Source organism: Hesperophylax consimilis, chromosome 26 (genome assembly GCF_061612785.1).
Source record: "Hesperophylax consimilis isolate HC1 chromosome 26, BYU_Hcon_1.0, whole genome shotgun sequence".
NCBI classification, from domain to species: Eukaryota; Metazoa; Arthropoda; class Insecta; order Trichoptera; family Limnephilidae; genus Hesperophylax; species Hesperophylax consimilis.
The window spans coordinates 13364988-13383625 of record NC_142861.1 but is presented as its reverse complement, the minus strand read 5'-3'; the positions used below and the strand labels follow the sequence as shown (position 1 = coordinate 13383625).

Genomic DNA, 18638 nt, shown 5'->3' with positions numbered 1-18638 from the left:
TTAGGCCACTGCGTTGATAGACACAAGTGGGACACCATGATCACTTATCATTTTTAGTTATGAAAAGTTATGAATGACATACTAGTACTAACGCCATCCTTTGACAAAAATGTAAACTAAAGGACTAAAAGGTGCGAAGAGGCGCACTTGATTATCGATCTTTTTTTATGAAATACAATTTTATTTTTGAGAAATTCTTGTAGATGTCAGCATCGTGATAGTTTTACGAATGTCCAAGTGAGCAAGAAATACATTTATGATGAAAGAGTGCTGGAATATCGGCTGTCAAAGTTTCCGTATCAACTGTTGATACAGCCGCGTGTGAGTATAGAATTTTTGCCGTAACAACAGTTGATACGGCCCGTGCAAAGAGTTAAAAAATGTTGTCAGATGATTTGGCTGTATTTGCTCGACTGGTATTTTAATGAAAGGTGCTCTAAAGAACTGCCTTCGGAAGGCGCCGATCCTATAAACACAATAAAACATGCCCAACATAATTCTTCCACGGGATATTTGCCAGTGAAAGATGATAGTAAATTGGGCTTTTTCAAATATGCAATACTCAATAATTCATGGAGAAAATATGTTAAGATTCGAAATTTGTCACATAATAAAATCTATGGTTAATTTTTCTTATACAGGGTGTCCGGAAACTCGTAGTACAAGCGGGAAACTGGTGAATCTACATCACATTTGGAGTCGATTTTGTAGTATATTTTTTTTTAATTTGAGCTTTCGTTATCGAGTAAATCGAGTTTGAAGTTGATTTTTTTTTTTGTTTTTTTTTTTTTTTTAATCAAATTCTTATAAATTATTACTGAAGATCAAAGTACCCAACTAATTAAAACTATTTGAAAGTAAAACAAATGAAGAAACTCGGATTTGAAGCATTATTTTGAAATCACCCTTCATTTAACCCGGTGTAATCATGAAATATTTCTGCTCTGCAGGGTTAAAACATCTGTTATTCAACCCTAAACACCAGAAAAAACTTTAACCCTAAAATAGCCGAAAAATATTTTTTTTTGGTTTTTTTTTTTTTTTTTTGAAAATGCTCAAATCAAAAAACTTTATGTTTTTTTGGGTTCCCCATGTGGTGTAGATTCTTCAGTTTCCCGCTTGTACTACGAGTTTCCGGACACCGTGTATAGGCACATTTTGCCAGCCTTTATGAACTGCACAGCTATTGGGCCAAATTTAATTTGTTAAATTATAATTTGAATTAAACATTTCTCCAGGGACAAGGATTTGGAGCTGGCGCGCCACATAACCTATGTACACACGCACAGCAAGCAGCCCCCGTCGCGCGTCAAGGCCCTGGACATGGGGCTCATGCGCCGCTACGTGTCCCTTTGCAAGAGGAAGGATCCCAACATCCCTGAGGATCTCACTGATTACATCGTCGGTAAGTGTGCTAATTCATTTTTTGTTCATCACATCAAGCCTGTGACACACCACTCAATATCCTGTGGATTGGCCTATTTCAGCATATTGCTCGCCGTACATTTCCATTGGGATTGTATGGTGAACGATATTATAAAATAGGCCAAGCCATGATGCGTATAGCGTAATCTGTCAGCCCCATTATGTGTTTAATTTGGACACGTCAGAGTGCAATTTTTCAAATGCTATTTCATTAAGTATCGCAGCCAGAATCGACACAAACACAGTACTCACAGATGCATTGCTTGTATACAGAATGTTTAAAACTTTTTATTCAATTTCCGAAAAGAAAATTCCAGTGAAACTGGATAAAAGTTAATCTGTTATATAATATTAAATCTCTGAAACTTTTGCTTTGAAATTTTGACACAACTTTGCATTCGAATACGAGTTTGTTTTATATATTTTTAATTTTAAAAAAAATTACAAATATGTATATACATTTTGTGGTGTGGTTCCCAATATGTTTTGAGATCTGAGATAAATGTTATGTTGTGTTTATTTCTTATCCCATTTCTAGCTTCATATGTGGAGTTGAGGAAGGAAGCTCGTAACTCCAGAGACATGACCTTCACTTCTGCCAGGAACCTGCTCGCCATCCTGCGTCTGTCCACAGCGCTGGCCCGACTGAGGTATGTATCCCTACCTCATCATTACCTCTATCTTCCCCACCTTCCCCTTCCCCAGATCCTTCCCCTCCACAGCCTCACAAACCATTCCATTCTGGTTCCATGACAACTCAGAATATTATCAAGTATTAACCAGTGGACTGCCGATGGGTCTACGGAGAACATGCGAGCATTCTAATATTATCTTTGTTAAAATAGTTTGCGAAGCGATTTTGACCTTAATGCTTTGAAAAATGTAAAAAAGCATAGTTTGTGCTAATAAAACTTTAGGTTCCACTTTTGATTTTTATGAAGGCTGAAAAATAATTGAAATTACTGCAGTAGCAACGAATCTTACTATTACGACATTTACACAGAATTTTCTGACTCAAATTAATAAATCAATTCGCAACATCTTTCATTGTAAGCTATGGAGCTTTGAAATTACCATTTAATGAAGTTTGGTAGGGTTGAATTTTGAATGGGTGTTTTTCTAAAAATATTTTTTTACACTCTGAAATTATTAATTGTTTTCAGGTTATCCGACGTTGTCGAAAAGGAAGATGTTTCAGAAGCCATCAGACTCATGGAGATGTCAAAGCAGTCCCTAATGCACGTTGATGATCCTCACGCCCAGCGGTAAGTTAAACAAAATAATCATCTTCCCCATACAGGTGAAAATCAACAACTCCCAAACCCCATCCTTCATCTTCCCTTCCCATCCCTTCAGCCTCACAACATACCACGAAGGGGGATGACATAATCCCACTGACCCCGGGCAGTCTGACTAGTGTACGGTGTCCATATAAAAAAATCTCGATTTATTTCTCAAAGATTCTACCAATTTAAACTCTTTTCAAAACAAATTTTGCTGGTCTTTGAAGAAGTAAAAAGTTTTTAAATACAGTACTCTCTCAGTAATCCGTTGTTAGTTTCTTTAGTTGAAAGCATAAAATTAAGCTCTATAATTCACCGATTCAGTAGTCTGCTGCGTGCCTACACTCGAGCCAAGCTTTATGCGCAGACGGGTTGGGTTATCTTACTCTAACACACTCAGTTACTATTGCGCCGTCTAGATTATTCTTGCTGACAATTTTCCAGTCACTAGTGTTCATTATTGTTGTTTTGGAACACTTCAGTTAGTCCTCTGTTTATTCTTATGTTTCTGTTTGTTTTTTTCTGCCATGTTTTAATTTTAACAAAATAGAGTCTTCTTGCAAGCGTAAACATGACAACTTAGGACGGGTTGTTTCGGAGAACTTGAACAATTTTTGCTATTTGTTTTTGGGGTGTTATGCCGTGTTGCGCTAACTCCTTCTTTAGCCAACGTTTCGGACAGCATTGCAGTGTCCATCATCAGGGCAGATGTGTTATTTATATTATAATATAATAAAGAAGGAGTTAGCGCAATACGGCATAACACCCCAAAAACAAATAGCAAAAATACTTTTGGCCGTGAAAATCTTAAATCGAACTTGAACAATTCTTCAAATTTCAAAGTTAATTTTCAAGTTGTGTGAAAGATATTTTTAAGTTCTGTTTTTATTTCAGTTCTGTCAAGCAACTAGCCTATAATTATATAATAACAGAATTTGAATAGGACTTTCACAGAACCCGGAAATGAATGTTGAAATTTGATGAATTGTTCAAATTCTCCGAAACAACCCGTCCTTATACTTATATAAAATTGAATTTTTACAAAAGATTGTTTGCTCTTTTAAGAAAAACCTGTTTTATTTTTAGTATATTTTGAATTTGTACACTATAATCCGCCGCTTTCACTAATTGAACACTTGCTGGGTTATATTTATTTGTGAATTTTGTTTTAGTACCGTCAACCCATCTGACAAGATCTTCTCCCTCATCCGGGAGATGGCGGGAGCGAGTAAACTGGTGAAGATCAGCGAAGTTGTGGAGCGATGCGTCGACAAGGGATTCAAACCCGACCAGGTAAAATATTATGATCTTTTATACCAGAGGTAGTAGTGTAAGGTTGACGCGGTTGCTTGCGTCACTCACGGGTCAAAGAAAGGGAAATTAATCCTACTCTCTGCCGAATGAAACTTGTGATCTCGATACAATTTGTATGCCCCACACCAAAACACATTTACAACTCAACATATTGTACTCACCACGCAGTGTTGCCAACTCGAATTTTAAAGTAGAGCTAGGCGAAACCCAAAAAAGAGCCAAAAAGGAGCTAAAATTTTGAAAGTGACATAAAGCGTGGGAGGGGGGGTTGTTAGAGAATTTCAGAGAAGAAAAATTCGGGGGCGGACTGCAGAATTTTTGACAGAAAAAAAACTTACCTTTTCTCCTTCTTGTTGGCTGCTTTTGAACAACTCATAACAAACACTCAACAATACACTTGTTTGTTTTTATAATTTTCAAAACACAATTATTTTTGATAATATCGAAGTCTTCAGGATATTTTTATTGTTTTTTTTTTATAATTTTTTTTTTTTGCTAGGCAGCGACTAGTCCTCTAAAAAATCTTATCCTACCTATCAATCTTTACTTTTCTGCGCGGCGCACTGTGGTTTTACCAGTATGGGAGCATTGGAAACAATTCAAAATTTCAAATTACAGGGACCACTAAATTTTGTTGCTATATCTTGACGACACATCCTAGCGCATCTTTCCCCCCACCACCGAACTCGGCAAAATGTTTCGTCGCTGCGTACCACGTCAGTAAAGATCGGCTTCCCGAGCAGGCAAGACGTTTGTGTGAAAGTGCAACATTTATAATACAATATATTATTAACAAAAATAGTGGTATTGTTATATACACGAAGACCATATTTAAAGACGTACTCTTTACTGAAACGAATATGACTAATGCAAACTGTATTATCATAAGACTGAGCATTAATAATAAACTACCTATACAAATAATATCAATATATAGGACACACTCAGCTGTTATATCCACTTTTATTGGAGAATTGAATAATATTATTTTAAATAATAAATGTACAAATAATTTTCTAATTGGCGATATTAAAATTAACATTGCTGAAAATAATCACACTATTGAAAAGGACAATTATATTAACATGATGACTGCTTTAAATTTTAAACCCTGTATTAATAAATATACTAGAGAATTTAATAATCAAATACCATTATGTATTGATCACATATGGTGTAATTCCAACTACATTGATAATCTTCAAACAATAATATGGAGAAACAACATAACGGACCATCATACATGTATTCTTAACCTTAACATAGAAAAACAAAACATTAATAATAGTAATAAATCTAACATGCCTAAAATATCGATAAACCAACAAATACTTCATGAAAAACTGTCTCACGAAACATGGGAATCTATACTCTGCACAGAAGATGTAAATATAAGTGCTTTAAAATTTCATGACACCTTACAAAAGCATATAAAAGATTCAAGCTGTGAAATACACAAAAAAAAATATAAAAAAAAATTCAAAAAAATTAAACCATGGATTACCCATGGTCTAGTGGTTTCCATTAGAGAAAAAGAAAAATTATTTAATTCCCACTAAATAATTCGATTATTTTACACTTTAAAAAATACAGAAATAAACTAACGGCACTAATTAAAATGACCAAAGAAGAATTCTACAAACAAAAGATGTTAAATTCAGGTAACAGTGGTAAAAAAATTTGGAAAACAATAAATGAAATAATTGATAAAAAAAAGAAAGACAAGTGACATTTTAAAGCTGCACATTAACAATAATATGATGCAAGTTTCTGATAACCCAAAACTATGTGCGAATGCTTTCAATAATTTTTTTTCAAATGTCGGAAAAAATCTCGCAAACGAAATAACTAACAACATAGATAATACCACCACATCAGGAATTCCAGTAGCTTCATTAAATAAAACGGTAAAAACATTCGAAACGATAACCGAACAAGAAACTGTTGTTATAATACAAAACCTAAAAACTGAGTCCGTACCAGGTTTTGATGGGATAACCGTTGAAATTCTGAAAAAAAATCTTAACTTTTTGAAAAAACCTATTACACATACTTATCATAAATAATAGTCTTAAAAAAGGAATATTTCCATCTATTTACAAAAAAACTATTATTTCACCGATTTTTAAATCAGGTGATACTAAAGAAATTAATAACTACCGACCTATATCAGTATTATCAAATATCTCAAAAATTTTTGAAAAGGTAGCAAAAAAGCAACTGCTAAAATTTATTGAAACTAATAATATATTGAGTGACCAACAATTTGGATTTCGCGAAAAAATAAGCACACAGGACGCAATCATAGATTTAACAACAAAAATACATCAAGCACTAGACAAAGGCAAAAAATCTCTTGCAATATTCATAGACCTAAAGAAAGCCTTCGACAGCATAAGTCACAAAAAATTACTCTACAAGCTTAACAAAATAGGAATTATAGATAATGCCAAAATGTGGATAGAAAGTTTCCTGAACTCTAGAAATCAATATGTAAAAATAAATAACACTCTCAGTGAACCGAACACAAGTGACTTTGGAATACCACAAGGCACCATATTGGGCCCTCTTCTATTCATATTATATGTTAATAATATCTTTAAATTACCATTAACAGGAAAACTCATTTCATATGCAGATGATACTGCAATTATATTTCAAGCGAATTCATTGAATGAACTTGAAATAATTGCTAACAATGATATCAATACGTTAAAAGAATGGTTTGATAAAAACTTATTAACATTAAATATTGAAAAAAAATATTATATAATTTTTAGTATAAACAAAATAAACCCTTTTATTACATTAAATATTAAAATACCTTCAAAAAAATGCATATCAAAAAAATCTACTTGCCAAAATAATGACTGTTTATCCATAGGAAATAAAAATGAAATTAAATATTTAGGTGTAATAATAGATAGTCAACTTAAGTGGAAAACTCACATAAACAATATCAAAAATAGATTAAAAAAACTCATTTACATATTTATTAGTCTAAGAAATATACTTAACTTAAAAATTCTTAAAAATATTTACTACGCTCTAGCCCATTCAATAATACAGTATGGTATCGTTGCGTGGGGGGGAGCTTACAAATCATCACTTTTACCGCTGGAAATCACTCAAAGGCTGTTAATAAAAATTTTAATAAAAAAACCATCAGACTACCCAACCTTACAACTTTTCCAAGATTTTCAAGTCCCATCACTAAAAAATACATATACGAAAAATACGCTACTTCAAATCCACAAAGATCTGTATAAGAAGTCACACCATGCCATGGTTCGTGTCGAGAGCAATAGGCAAAATACAATGGGTCGCTTATGGACTCCATTAATGCATACCAGTTTTGCACAACACTATTAGACGTACACTGGAGTGGTATGGTTTAATAAATTAACGACTGAGATGAGATTAGAACCGGACTTTAATAAATTTAAAAATAAAATTAACTTCACTACAATAAATAATTTAACGAATTAGAATGACGATGATATCTCACTATATTATTTTATAAATTATTGTATAAAAAAACTAAAATCTCTTCACTTTATATGTTTTTATGATTCTTTTTTTCTTCTATTTACATATGTATGTTAAGTTTTTATTATTTTCCCTTTACACACGAGTTTTAGACTCTTGTAAAGGTAAACATGTTAATTTTTATTGAAATATGTTCTTACTATGTAAATTTAAACATTATACTGAATTTTATAAAATAAATAAAAATACAGTCAAACTTGGTTATAACGAGCACGAGGGGACCGACTAAATTTGCTCCTTATAGCCATTACTCGTTATATCCAAAATAGGTTTATAAGAATTTATATACATAAACCTACATAGTATAAAGCTCTCACAAAACATACATATGCATTATAAATCAAACGCGTTAATTTTTTTTAAATATATGTAATATAGGTACTTACCCTAATATACAACGATTAAACTTACAACTACACTAATTATTATATGTAATAAATTGTACAAACACTTAACATTAAACAAAAGTTTTTATTTTACTCTAAATCGTATTAAAAAAATTCACTATCGAGGATTGTTTTAATGTTTTCACTTTAATGTTTCTTATTTTCCCCCTCAAAACACTTAACGCATTAAAAGTTTCATCATCTGGTTCACTGCTACCGAAAAAACTCACTAATTTATCCATCATATCACTAGCTTCCCCTATTGTAATTTGTTCCGGTTCTGTACTCATATTATCATCGTCGCTGCTTTCATCACCTTCATTGTCTTTATGCAACACAGACTCTACGATATCACTATCCGTTGGAAGTCCACATGTCGATAAACCCTCATCAACACGCACAAAGTCTGCGATATTGTCATTATTAAAATCATTAATATTATTCGTTCTTAGCCACTCTGATAATGGCATGTTGTCTTCTTCGTCGTATTCTTCATGCACATCATCAATTCTAGTTTTCAATGAAGATTTTATAAAGCAATTGGCAACTGTACTCAGTGATACATTAGTCCACGCATCATTTAAAAGAATGATCGCATCCAATATTGTTAAATTCTCATTCAACTTTTTCTCCCTCTGGCCAATAAGATGAAGTACCGCAAACCTCTGATAAAATTTTTTCAGACTGTTTATTACACCCATGTCCATTGGCTGTAATATGGATGTTGTATTCGGCGGCAGAAAAACAAGTTTTATATTGGATAAATTTTCTATTTTTGGATGCGCAGGACAGTTATCCACTACAAGAAGAATGCTTCTCTTCTTCTTAAAAAGCTCCCTGTTCCAGTCGGAAATATATTTGCGGAAAATCTCAGAAGTCATCCATGCTTTGTTATTAGCTGTGTACTCAACAGGCAATTTTTTGTTCTTAAAACATCGCGGTTTTAGTGATTTCCCAATAACAAACAGTTTTCGTTTATCCGTTCCGGTCATATTGGCGCACACAAGCACTGTCAAACGAACTTTTGACTTTTTCCCGCCAATGCATTTATCACCTTTAAATTTAAAGGTGTTAGTGGGTGTTAAGTTATAAAAAAATCCTGTCTCATCCGCATTATAAATGTCCTGGTCACGGAAATCCTTTCTCAACTCTGGCCAAACACTCTGAACCCACGCACTTGATATTACAGGATCCACAGATGCAGCTTCACCGTTAATTTTTGAATAAACAATGTTATGCCGATTTTTAAAACGATCAAGCCAACCGTTATTACATTTAAAATTGTCATTTCCGAATTGGTTCGCGAATTTTTCCGCTTGCGCCTTCAAAATCGGCCCATCAATAGCAAATCCAGCACTTCTTTGCACACTAAACCACTTTAGTAACGCTTCGTCAACGTCAGGAACCACGCACTTTCTAAATTTTTTAGTTTCTGTGATGTTATTCTCCAACGCAGATAAATAAACATCCTTATTTTTCCACAATGTTGAAACCGTTGAAGATGACAAAGAAAATTTTTTACACACTTCGACATTTTTTGCGCCGCGTTCCAATTCCCGAATAATATGGAGTTTATCGCGAATTGAGAGACATTTCCTCTTGTTAGACATGGTTGTAATCGAAGGGTTTACTTCTGACTGACTAATCACTAAAGATATGATTTTAATAAACTGTGTACGTAGGTACCTACTCATCCTACATAACATTAAATTTATTGATTTTCGAACGAAATTGGGAAAACCGGACACAAATTTAAAATGAGTAGCAAAACGAAAGAAGTTGTAAAAAGGGAACCAAATTGGAAGCCCCAATATTCGTATGACTTAGGTTTTATATGACCCTTTTTACATAGTTCGCGATAGTACCTACCGAATAGAAATGTTTCGTAGAGCGGCAACTCAGGCTAAATGTCATAAAAGCTTGGGATAATCCGTCCCTAATGGTATTTTAAGGGAAGTCCGAGATCATCCTTTTGTCTTGTTTATGACTGGTTTCGAGAATCGGGTTTTTTTTTCAAACTCAATTATGTATTTACCTATTTAGAAATCGTGTTGACAAAAATATTTGGACGTTACATCAATTATGAAACCTCGTTATAACAGCATACGATTGTATGAAAACAAGCACGAATTAAAATATCATTTTATAATTGCTCATTATAACCATGACCTCGCTATTTCCGTGATCGTTATAACCAAGTTTGACTGTATATAAAAAAAAAAATATATATATATATAGGGAGTGATAACTTTGTATAACGCTTGCTGGCATATTTTTTTCAACATGGATCCAATACCTTCAGGTATGTACTAAATACGGAATTTTTTTTTTTCATTTTCTAATGTGACAAATTTGCGATATATTTTTTAAAAATATCTGGTGAAATTTGAAAAAAAATACGATAAATTCTTAAACAGTTAAGGTTATAGTTACATATTTCCTAGAATTTCGTAAAAGTGCTGATACACTTTTGTAGCTAAACTATTTTAGAATCATATTAAGAAAAAAAATCTTGCTACTTTTATGCCCCTTTTCGGTCCAGTAATTTTTCCATAATTTACTTACTATTAAATTTTTGTGCTTCATAAATATTATTTTTGTCACAGGTTCGGTTTCAAGGGATTTGTTCCTGAGACAAAGGGAGTTATTTGACATACTGATGAATTCAAAGTGCCAACAGATGGACAGACGATTTTTATATTTGAAAAAAAAACTTATAAACCTCACCAATTGCCCTAAAGAAGGGTTGGATAAACTCGGTAAAAAGATCGCGGGCTTCAAATTTCGCTTTAAAACAAGATGGATAATTGCTCGTCGAATTAAGGCTAAATTTGTGATGCAAAATAAAAGATGGCTTGAGACGCCTATCAGTTTTACATTATATGGGAAACAACATGTCGCCCATATGGGTCGCCCGGAAATACAATTTGAACAGAGTTCTGACCGATCCAAACGCTTAAAAACTAAAGATCTCTGGAAAAATTCACCTCTTTCTCATTTGGCGTTTGCAACAAAAATGAATTTGAGAGCTTCTGGACAACCGATTGCATCAAAATTATTAGAAGACATCATTCGTTCACCTAGGCGTGCATCTAAGTACAGACAAGCGTACGAGGTATTCGAAGATACTCACTCTAGACGGATGTCTGGGGAGGAAGCCCTCTCAACCATGGTGGAAGCCAAGCTTACAAAGCACCAGTACAGTGTTATAAGATCCAAAGATCCTGAAAGGTTTCCACCATACAATATAGTACTTGAAGCAAAAAAAGCGTGCTATCCAAAAAAAGAAGACATAACAATCACTGCTACATCTGCAGAAGTAACTGTTCAAGCTCTTTTGAATCACACTTCTGAATGTGTGATCAATGTGCAAAAAGAAATCATTTGTGGTTTAAAAAGTAAACAATCAAATAATTTGCGGTTGATTTCAAAGTGGGGCTTTGATGGCAGTTCAGGGCATAGTTCTTACAAACAGATGTTCATTGGGACGCAAGCGGATGCGGATGATTCAAGCGTTTTTATATCTTCAATCGTACCCATACGTTTAGTATGCGGGAACTCTGACAATACAAACGTTGTGTGGCAGAATCCTCGCCCATCGTCCACCAGATATTGCCGCCCAATTAAGATAAACTTTGCCAAACAGTCGACACAACTTGCGATTGCTGAAAAGAACAGAATAAGTGCGCAATTAAAAAATCTTACGAGTTCACCCGTGGCACTTGATGTAAAAATTATAATGGTGTCGCATGAACTCATCTTAACAATGGTTGATGGGAAAATTTGTAACGCCTTGACAGATACAGCTTCTACACAACGTTGCTACATTTGTGGTGCCAGTTCTAAAGAGTTTAATTCTATAAATAAAATGTTAACAAGACCACATGTCATAATCCTTCAACCTTAGAGTTTGGTTTGTCAGTGTTACACTGTTGGATTAGACTGTTCGAATGTCTTTTGCATGTGGGTTATAAACTTCCAATAAAAAAATGGCAAGCCCGAAATCAAGACAAGGAAATTGTGGCGAAACATAAAGCTAATTTACAAAAGGAATTCAAAAATCGAATGGGGTTAATAGTCGATCAGCCTAAGCCTGGTTTTGGAAATTCCAATGACGGCAATACAGCCAGGTGATTTTTCCGCAACGCAGATTTGGCATCAGAGATCACAGGCGTAGATAAAAAAATTATAGAAAGAATGCATGTCATTTTAGTAACAATATCAAGTGGTTATGATATTAATATTGACAATTTAAGGAAGTTTTCTCTTGATACTGCTAAGTATTTCGTTAAATTGTATCCGTGGTATTATATGCCCCCTACTGTGCATAAGTTATTAATCCACGGGCCAGACGTAATATCGAATGCATTGCTGCCGATTGGCCAATTATCAGAAGAGGCTCAGGAAGCTCGGAACAAAGATTTTAAAAAATATCGCAAAAACTATTCTCGAAAATGTTCTTGAGAGAAATGTAATGAGGATATTTTTAATTTAATGTTAGTAACACCTGACACTGTCATAACTAGTTACAGGAAACTCCCAAAAAAACAGTTAAATCGTTTTCCTAAGGAAGTTTACGACTTAATAATTCCTCCGAATATTCATTCTTCAAGTATTTTTAACACCCATGATGATGATGATGATTGTTCATCGTCTGCATCAGAATGTTAAAAAAGAAAAATTAAACATTACTGGGCCTGTATTTTCCAAGGATGTGGACTTTTATATTTTTAATTTAATTTTATCATTTTAAATTTTATATTTTTGTCAATAAAATGCAGAAATCACAGTAAAACTTACTAAAACCGAATATTTTTATTTTTTTTACCCATACCAAAAAATAATATCACCTTTTATTTCCTGTAAATCCGTCCTGTGAATTGTTTCCAAGTTTTGGGGTATTTGGAACCACTGTGCGGCGGCCTGAAGTGTCGCGGGACTCGGTCGCTCCGAAGTGTGCGTGTAATCGGCGCTATTTTTAGTAACTGTTTACTTGTGCAGGAGTTCGGGGAATCTCTTTTTTTGGGAAGTCCTCGTTATTTTGGAATATTATTGCAAATATAATTTTTTTTTAATATTATTTCACATGAATAAGAGCTGAAAAATCTGAAAAACGAGCTAAGAAGCTAAATGACTTTTTTTGGAGCTGACGACGTCGATTTAGAGCCAGATCTAGCTCTAAAGGAGCTGAATTGGCAACACTGCTCACCAGCAGCTTTGGTTATCTTGATGTGTTGATTTAAGTGGGGCCCACACTCTGCTGATAAGAAGAGAGATTTAAGGTTACAAGGCACATTAAAACACTAATAACATCTCTCGGCAATCGACACTTAAGATTATAATGTTTCTCCACAGCGTTTACGTCGAACTGTATTGTCGTTGCCGATATAGTTGTTACGTTGCCGATCTCGTCGAATCATCATGTGATAAAGCCAGAAGAACTTTTAGACTCATACACTTGTCACAGGTGGTGATTGAATGCACATTGTGCAGATTCAAAAATTAAATGTTTGAATCCTGGCGGGAACAAAATAAAAGCTAACGGGAACCAATAGCATGACGAAACAAGTAGAGTATACGAATTTGGGGAAGACACCACACAATATGACTGAAATGAGTGCTATTCCGCTGAAATGTTCAATGAAGATTGCCCTGATCACCTGAAGACCAGATACCAAACTGGCACATGTTACGCCAATTCACGTAGAACATTGTGAAGTTGAGTGTTGGAACGTGGATTCCATTGTGTGTCCTCCGCGAGCCCGTTTCTTTTTCTTTCGGATGACTTAGCTAAATAAAAAATATATATGTTTGCGGTTTTAATTCTTATTTAAAAACCATGGGATGAATAGCCAGGTACTCAGCACAGGCCTCACAACTTATCCCAAATACGGATGAGATAGTCTCACTGGCTCCCAACCAAAACATACCGCTGTACTATTCCAATGTCTACAACACTATCCACAGACATTATATAAATCATAGACAATATCTAAACCATAATTTTATTTCTGTTTAGGTTGATTCCTGCATAGAAGAGTATGAAGAACTTAACGTCTGGCAAGTCAACCAAGCCCGAACCAAAATTACCTTCATATAAAATGTGCATCCTACTTCTTTACCTGATTTTTAATGTTATATCTTAATTATTAAATATTAAAATAAGTTTATGATAAATCAGTAAACTTAATAAACTTAATTTTATGCCGCAAATTCCCTCAGAAATCTCACTAGATTATTTTGCCCCAATTTTTTGTGAAATATATAAAACTGATGAAACTCATTTGTGTCAAACTTCTCTTTGTATTGAATGTGTAACACTGTTGTTTGTTTTGTAATAAAATTGTTTAAATATGAATTTATTTTTTTGCTGTAATTTTCCACCTTTCAGAACCGAAACATTGCTTGACTTGGCTTCGGCGATGTTTAGCGATCAGATCGAAAAAGCCAGGTATTTCCTAACATTCCTCTTCCCCTCCCCCTACTGTCTCACAGCATTCCCCATATTGGGGATGCCATAATCCCAGTGACTCCCGGTAATTGAGGCTAGTGGAGTCATCACATAAAAATACGGTACTTTATCATTAAAATACCTTCATTTTTATGTAACAGTTTTTTTAGAGTTAACCATTTTTAATGTATCGTCTTCTGCAGCAAAAAAATAAAAAGATTATCCATCCTGATCTAGTTCCCCAGTCGTAAAAATTGCCACCTTTGTATTCTATTAATTCCCCCTCATCCCGGACATGCTGCCTTGTTTCATGCTAACAAACGGCTGTTTCCTCCTGAAAAGAGTATTCTATGGTTTCCCTTATTTCCAAAGACAAATACGGAGGAATTCTTAAAAAACAGACCATAGCTGACACCCTCCCACCCCTAACACAACACAAATATACACAGGATATATGTACAGGATGCAGCAAAACAAAGTTTTAAAAGGCTATTAAAAAAAAACAGCGCAACTAACAGAAATGAGGTTAGAGAGAAAGATTCCGAATTCGATCATTCAGTTCTTCCAACGTGTGAGGCCAGTGTTTAAAAACATTTTCCTTCAGGTAGCCTCACTGGAAGTAGTAGCAAATGCTCAAATCAGGTGAGCGCGCGGGCTACCCCATGTCATCTCCAGTGGCGGCTGGTCGCATAGTGCGTTCGTGTGCAGCACTATCTAAATTGTAATGGCTAAAATTAATTTATAATATCTTACTGAAGACTATAAAATCTATAAAAATCATTTAAAAATATTACTTACAAATACAATGCAATGAATATTATCAAGGAGAGCGATTTTAATCTCTCCAAGTATAAAGTATGGCCGCCGCGCGGCGCTCAAATCCCCCGTGTGCACAGATTTGCAAACGGATGAAAATACGTTTTTGTATGTATTTTTTAAAACACTGCGAGCGCCTCAATCTGGCCATTTGTACCAGGAGTTAGCTGATTCTCGTGTGTCACACGGCGCCGACATAACCCGATCATTTCCGAAGATTACCGATTTATGAACCTTGACCCGAGGTTACATGAAGACATCCGAAGTTCATCGAACTTGACGAACTCGATATTGAACAATAGATCACAGATCATCATCTACCATCGTTATCGCGAGCCGTGACGTAATTATTGTCATTGTTTTGGTATTGATTTATCGAGTAATTTGATCAAGCTAAATACAGAACTTAATCCTTTTAATTTGTAACTTTATAAGAAATAAAAATGAGTGTAATCAGTGTCGAATATATAAGAAATAATAACAGTTTGTTTGAAAATAAATTATTAATTAAAAATTCCGGTCCACCTCGTCCAGTGCTCGTGATTAAGCAAGAGTGTAAATCTAAATCAAGAGCTTTTACTCGAGTGTTTGACAAAAAACTTTATGATAAAGCTTTTTGGTTGTGTGGTTGTGACATAGTTAATCGCTTTTTTTGTTTTCCGTGTCTTGTGTTTGGTGGAGATTCAACTTGGACGTTGAGTGGGATTAATGATTTAACGCATCTATCAGAGAAGTTGAAAAAGCACAATTCATCTACTTTACATTTACAAAATGTTATGAGTTTAGCCGTTTTAGGTACAGTTGACATTCGTCAACAGTTGGATTCTGGATACCGTGAGCAAACTAAACAACATAATGCAATGGTTGACAAAAATAGATATATATTGTCTAAATTAATAGATTGTGTCATATTTTGTGGAGCATTCGAATTGGCATTGCGTGGTCACGATGAAACCCCTGATTCGATAAACCCTGGTGTATTTCGCGGCTTAATAGATTTCGTAGCAGAATTAGATGCAGTATTAAAACAACATTTAGATAGTGCCACTGTTTTTAGGGCAGCGGCCGCCACTGGTCACCTCTTAGAGAGAAGAGGCCCGCAGAGAACATCTGTCGCAGTCTCGTCATTGAAACTCGAGTAGTATGGGCCGTAGCACCTTCCTCAGATGTCTCGCAGATCCGTTTCCTCCGTTAGTTCTTCCAATTGAGGTTCAAAACAATTTTCCAAAATGGAAACAACGTTGAGCGTTAACAGTCACATTTCACAGTTCATCCATTCTCCTCAAAAAAACATAAGGCCCAATCACCTCAAATTTGGAAATCGCACACCACACGGTCACTTTTTGGGGAGTGAAGTTGCTCGTTTATTTCATAAATGAGCGATGTTTCGCATAACGAGTGACGCAGAAAGGGCAAGTCCCATATTCCCATTCAGTCACTTACTTCACAGCCGGTACGCAGTCTCTGGTTAGCATGTTAGTGCCGCATATAATAACACATTTTTCCAAACTTTTGTTCAGAAATTATTTGTAATTTTTTTGTGCAAATCTTAAGATTAGTTTGCAAAAAATGTCCCTGAAGAAAAGACCAAAAGAAGACCATAGCCATTAGAGAATAAAAGTAACTGTAGTTTTTAAAACGTAAAATCATTGAAAAACGCGGTGTGAGTGTGGCTGATTTAGCGTGCACATAGTTTGCATACGCACGCAACACGCGACGCACGTCTTCTGTCATCGGCTCTCGATAGTGTTCATTTTAATCGTTCGTTCTAGTCTATTTACAAAATGGAAGAGTTTGGTGATATCATTCAGTCCCTGATTAAAACGGTCGATGTTTTGAGTGGCAAAATCGAGGGTTTCGGTAGCGAACTGACCACAATTCGTTCAATTTTAAGTGACGGTAGTGCTAAAATTGTGTGCCCTTCATGCAAGTACTCGTACAACGTAACTGCAGGTACTCCCCAGGTACTAGCGCCGGCGCCAGACTTAAATGTGTGTGTGCGCTCAGCGTACGGCGATATCACTAAGCAGCTATCTGGGACACCTCCACCGCCCGGGCCCCCCGGCCCCGCCCCCGCTCCTGCTATTACCTTAGCCGCTCTAGCCGGCCAGACTCACCTTCCCGTTAGCGGCGTCCAGCCGCTCACTACCCGCAAAATGACCACAAGATCCACTGCTAAAAAAGGAAAACCGGAGGAAGATCTACATTCCGCTTCCACATCTGCTGCAGCGGCGTCTTCTCCTCCACAACCACAGAGTACAATACAGCCTGTTGTGCCCAAGCTGCCAACCCAGCCAATAACATCGTATAGCGATGCCCTCGTCAACGGTAGACGACGATCTCGGCCAATCTGTAAAGGGACAGGGTCTATTGACGACAGCTTGGTCACTATTCCCAAAAACCTACATCTGCATGTATTCATGTTTCACCCGAATACCACAGAAGAAAATATACCTATCTTCATTCTTAAAAAAGAAGAAGCCGGATTTAATTTACACTGTCGAAAAACTGGTTACGAGGCATGAACGTTATGCTGCCTTCAAAATAGGCATACCGGAAAATTACTTCCACTTTTTCCTGGACCCCACGATCTGGCCTGAAAACGTGGCCTTCAACGAATGGTCATTTCGGAGACCACGACCCCAAACTAGGACGGTCGATACGACGTCCGAAAAAGATAGACATTAGTGGAGTATACCAGAACGTTCGAAGTCTGAATAATAAAATTATCGACTTCATGACAAACGTAATGTGCCAGAAACCACTTCTGATTGCTCTTACCGAAACTTGGCTAACTTCAAGCACCTTTTCGTCGGAGCTATTCGAAAACCTATACCACGTCTACAGGAAGGATAGAGGCAGTCGCGGAGGAGGGACTCTCCTAGCCCTCCGAGCTGACAGCCACTCACACGCGGAAAGAATGGACTGCATAGAAACCCAAGGTGAAGACTTGTGGGTGAAAGTATCGCATAGAAATGTCATCATTTATATATGTGTTGTATATTTTCCTCCAAATACAACATCTGAACAGTATCAATTATTTTACGACAAAACTATAAGTGAAAGTGTAAAGTTACAATCAAAAAATATTATTATTTTCGGTGATTTTAACTTTCCCTCAGGGAAAAACCCAATTGACGTTTTCGATTACTTTTGTTCTTTTTATAATTTAACACAATTCAACACTGTTTATAACATAAATGCACACATGTTAGACCTAGTATTAAGTAATGTAAATTCTAAAAATGCTGTTATCTGCCGCCATGACTCCCCATTAGTCAGAGAGGATATTCATCACCCTTCACTTTCATTCACATTCGATTACACAACTCAATCACATATACAAACAGACACATTGCCTCCAGACATAAACATGGGTTGGATTTTCCACGAAAGCTCAGATAACACACTTAG

At 35.5% G+C, this 18638-nt stretch overlaps 1 protein-coding gene across 1 annotated transcript in view; it reads left to right on the top strand.

The window, feature by feature from the left end:
- The window catches only part of Mcm7 (minichromosome maintenance 7), a 37337-nt gene extending 23065 nt beyond the window's left edge, over window positions 1–14272 (top strand). The window contains exons 11-15 of the mRNA XM_089647467.1: window positions 1239–1405; window positions 1964–2075; window positions 2589–2690; window positions 3881–4001; window positions 13977–14272. Of these exons, the coding sequence (XP_089503593.1) occupies window positions 1239–1405; window positions 1964–2075; window positions 2589–2690; window positions 3881–4001; window positions 13977–14057 (583 nt within the window). The 3' untranslated portion in view covers window positions 14058–14272. The remainder of the gene's footprint in view (window positions 1–1238; window positions 1406–1963; window positions 2076–2588; window positions 2691–3880; window positions 4002–13976) is intronic.
- The last annotated feature ends 4366 nt before the right edge of the window (window positions 14273–18638 follow it).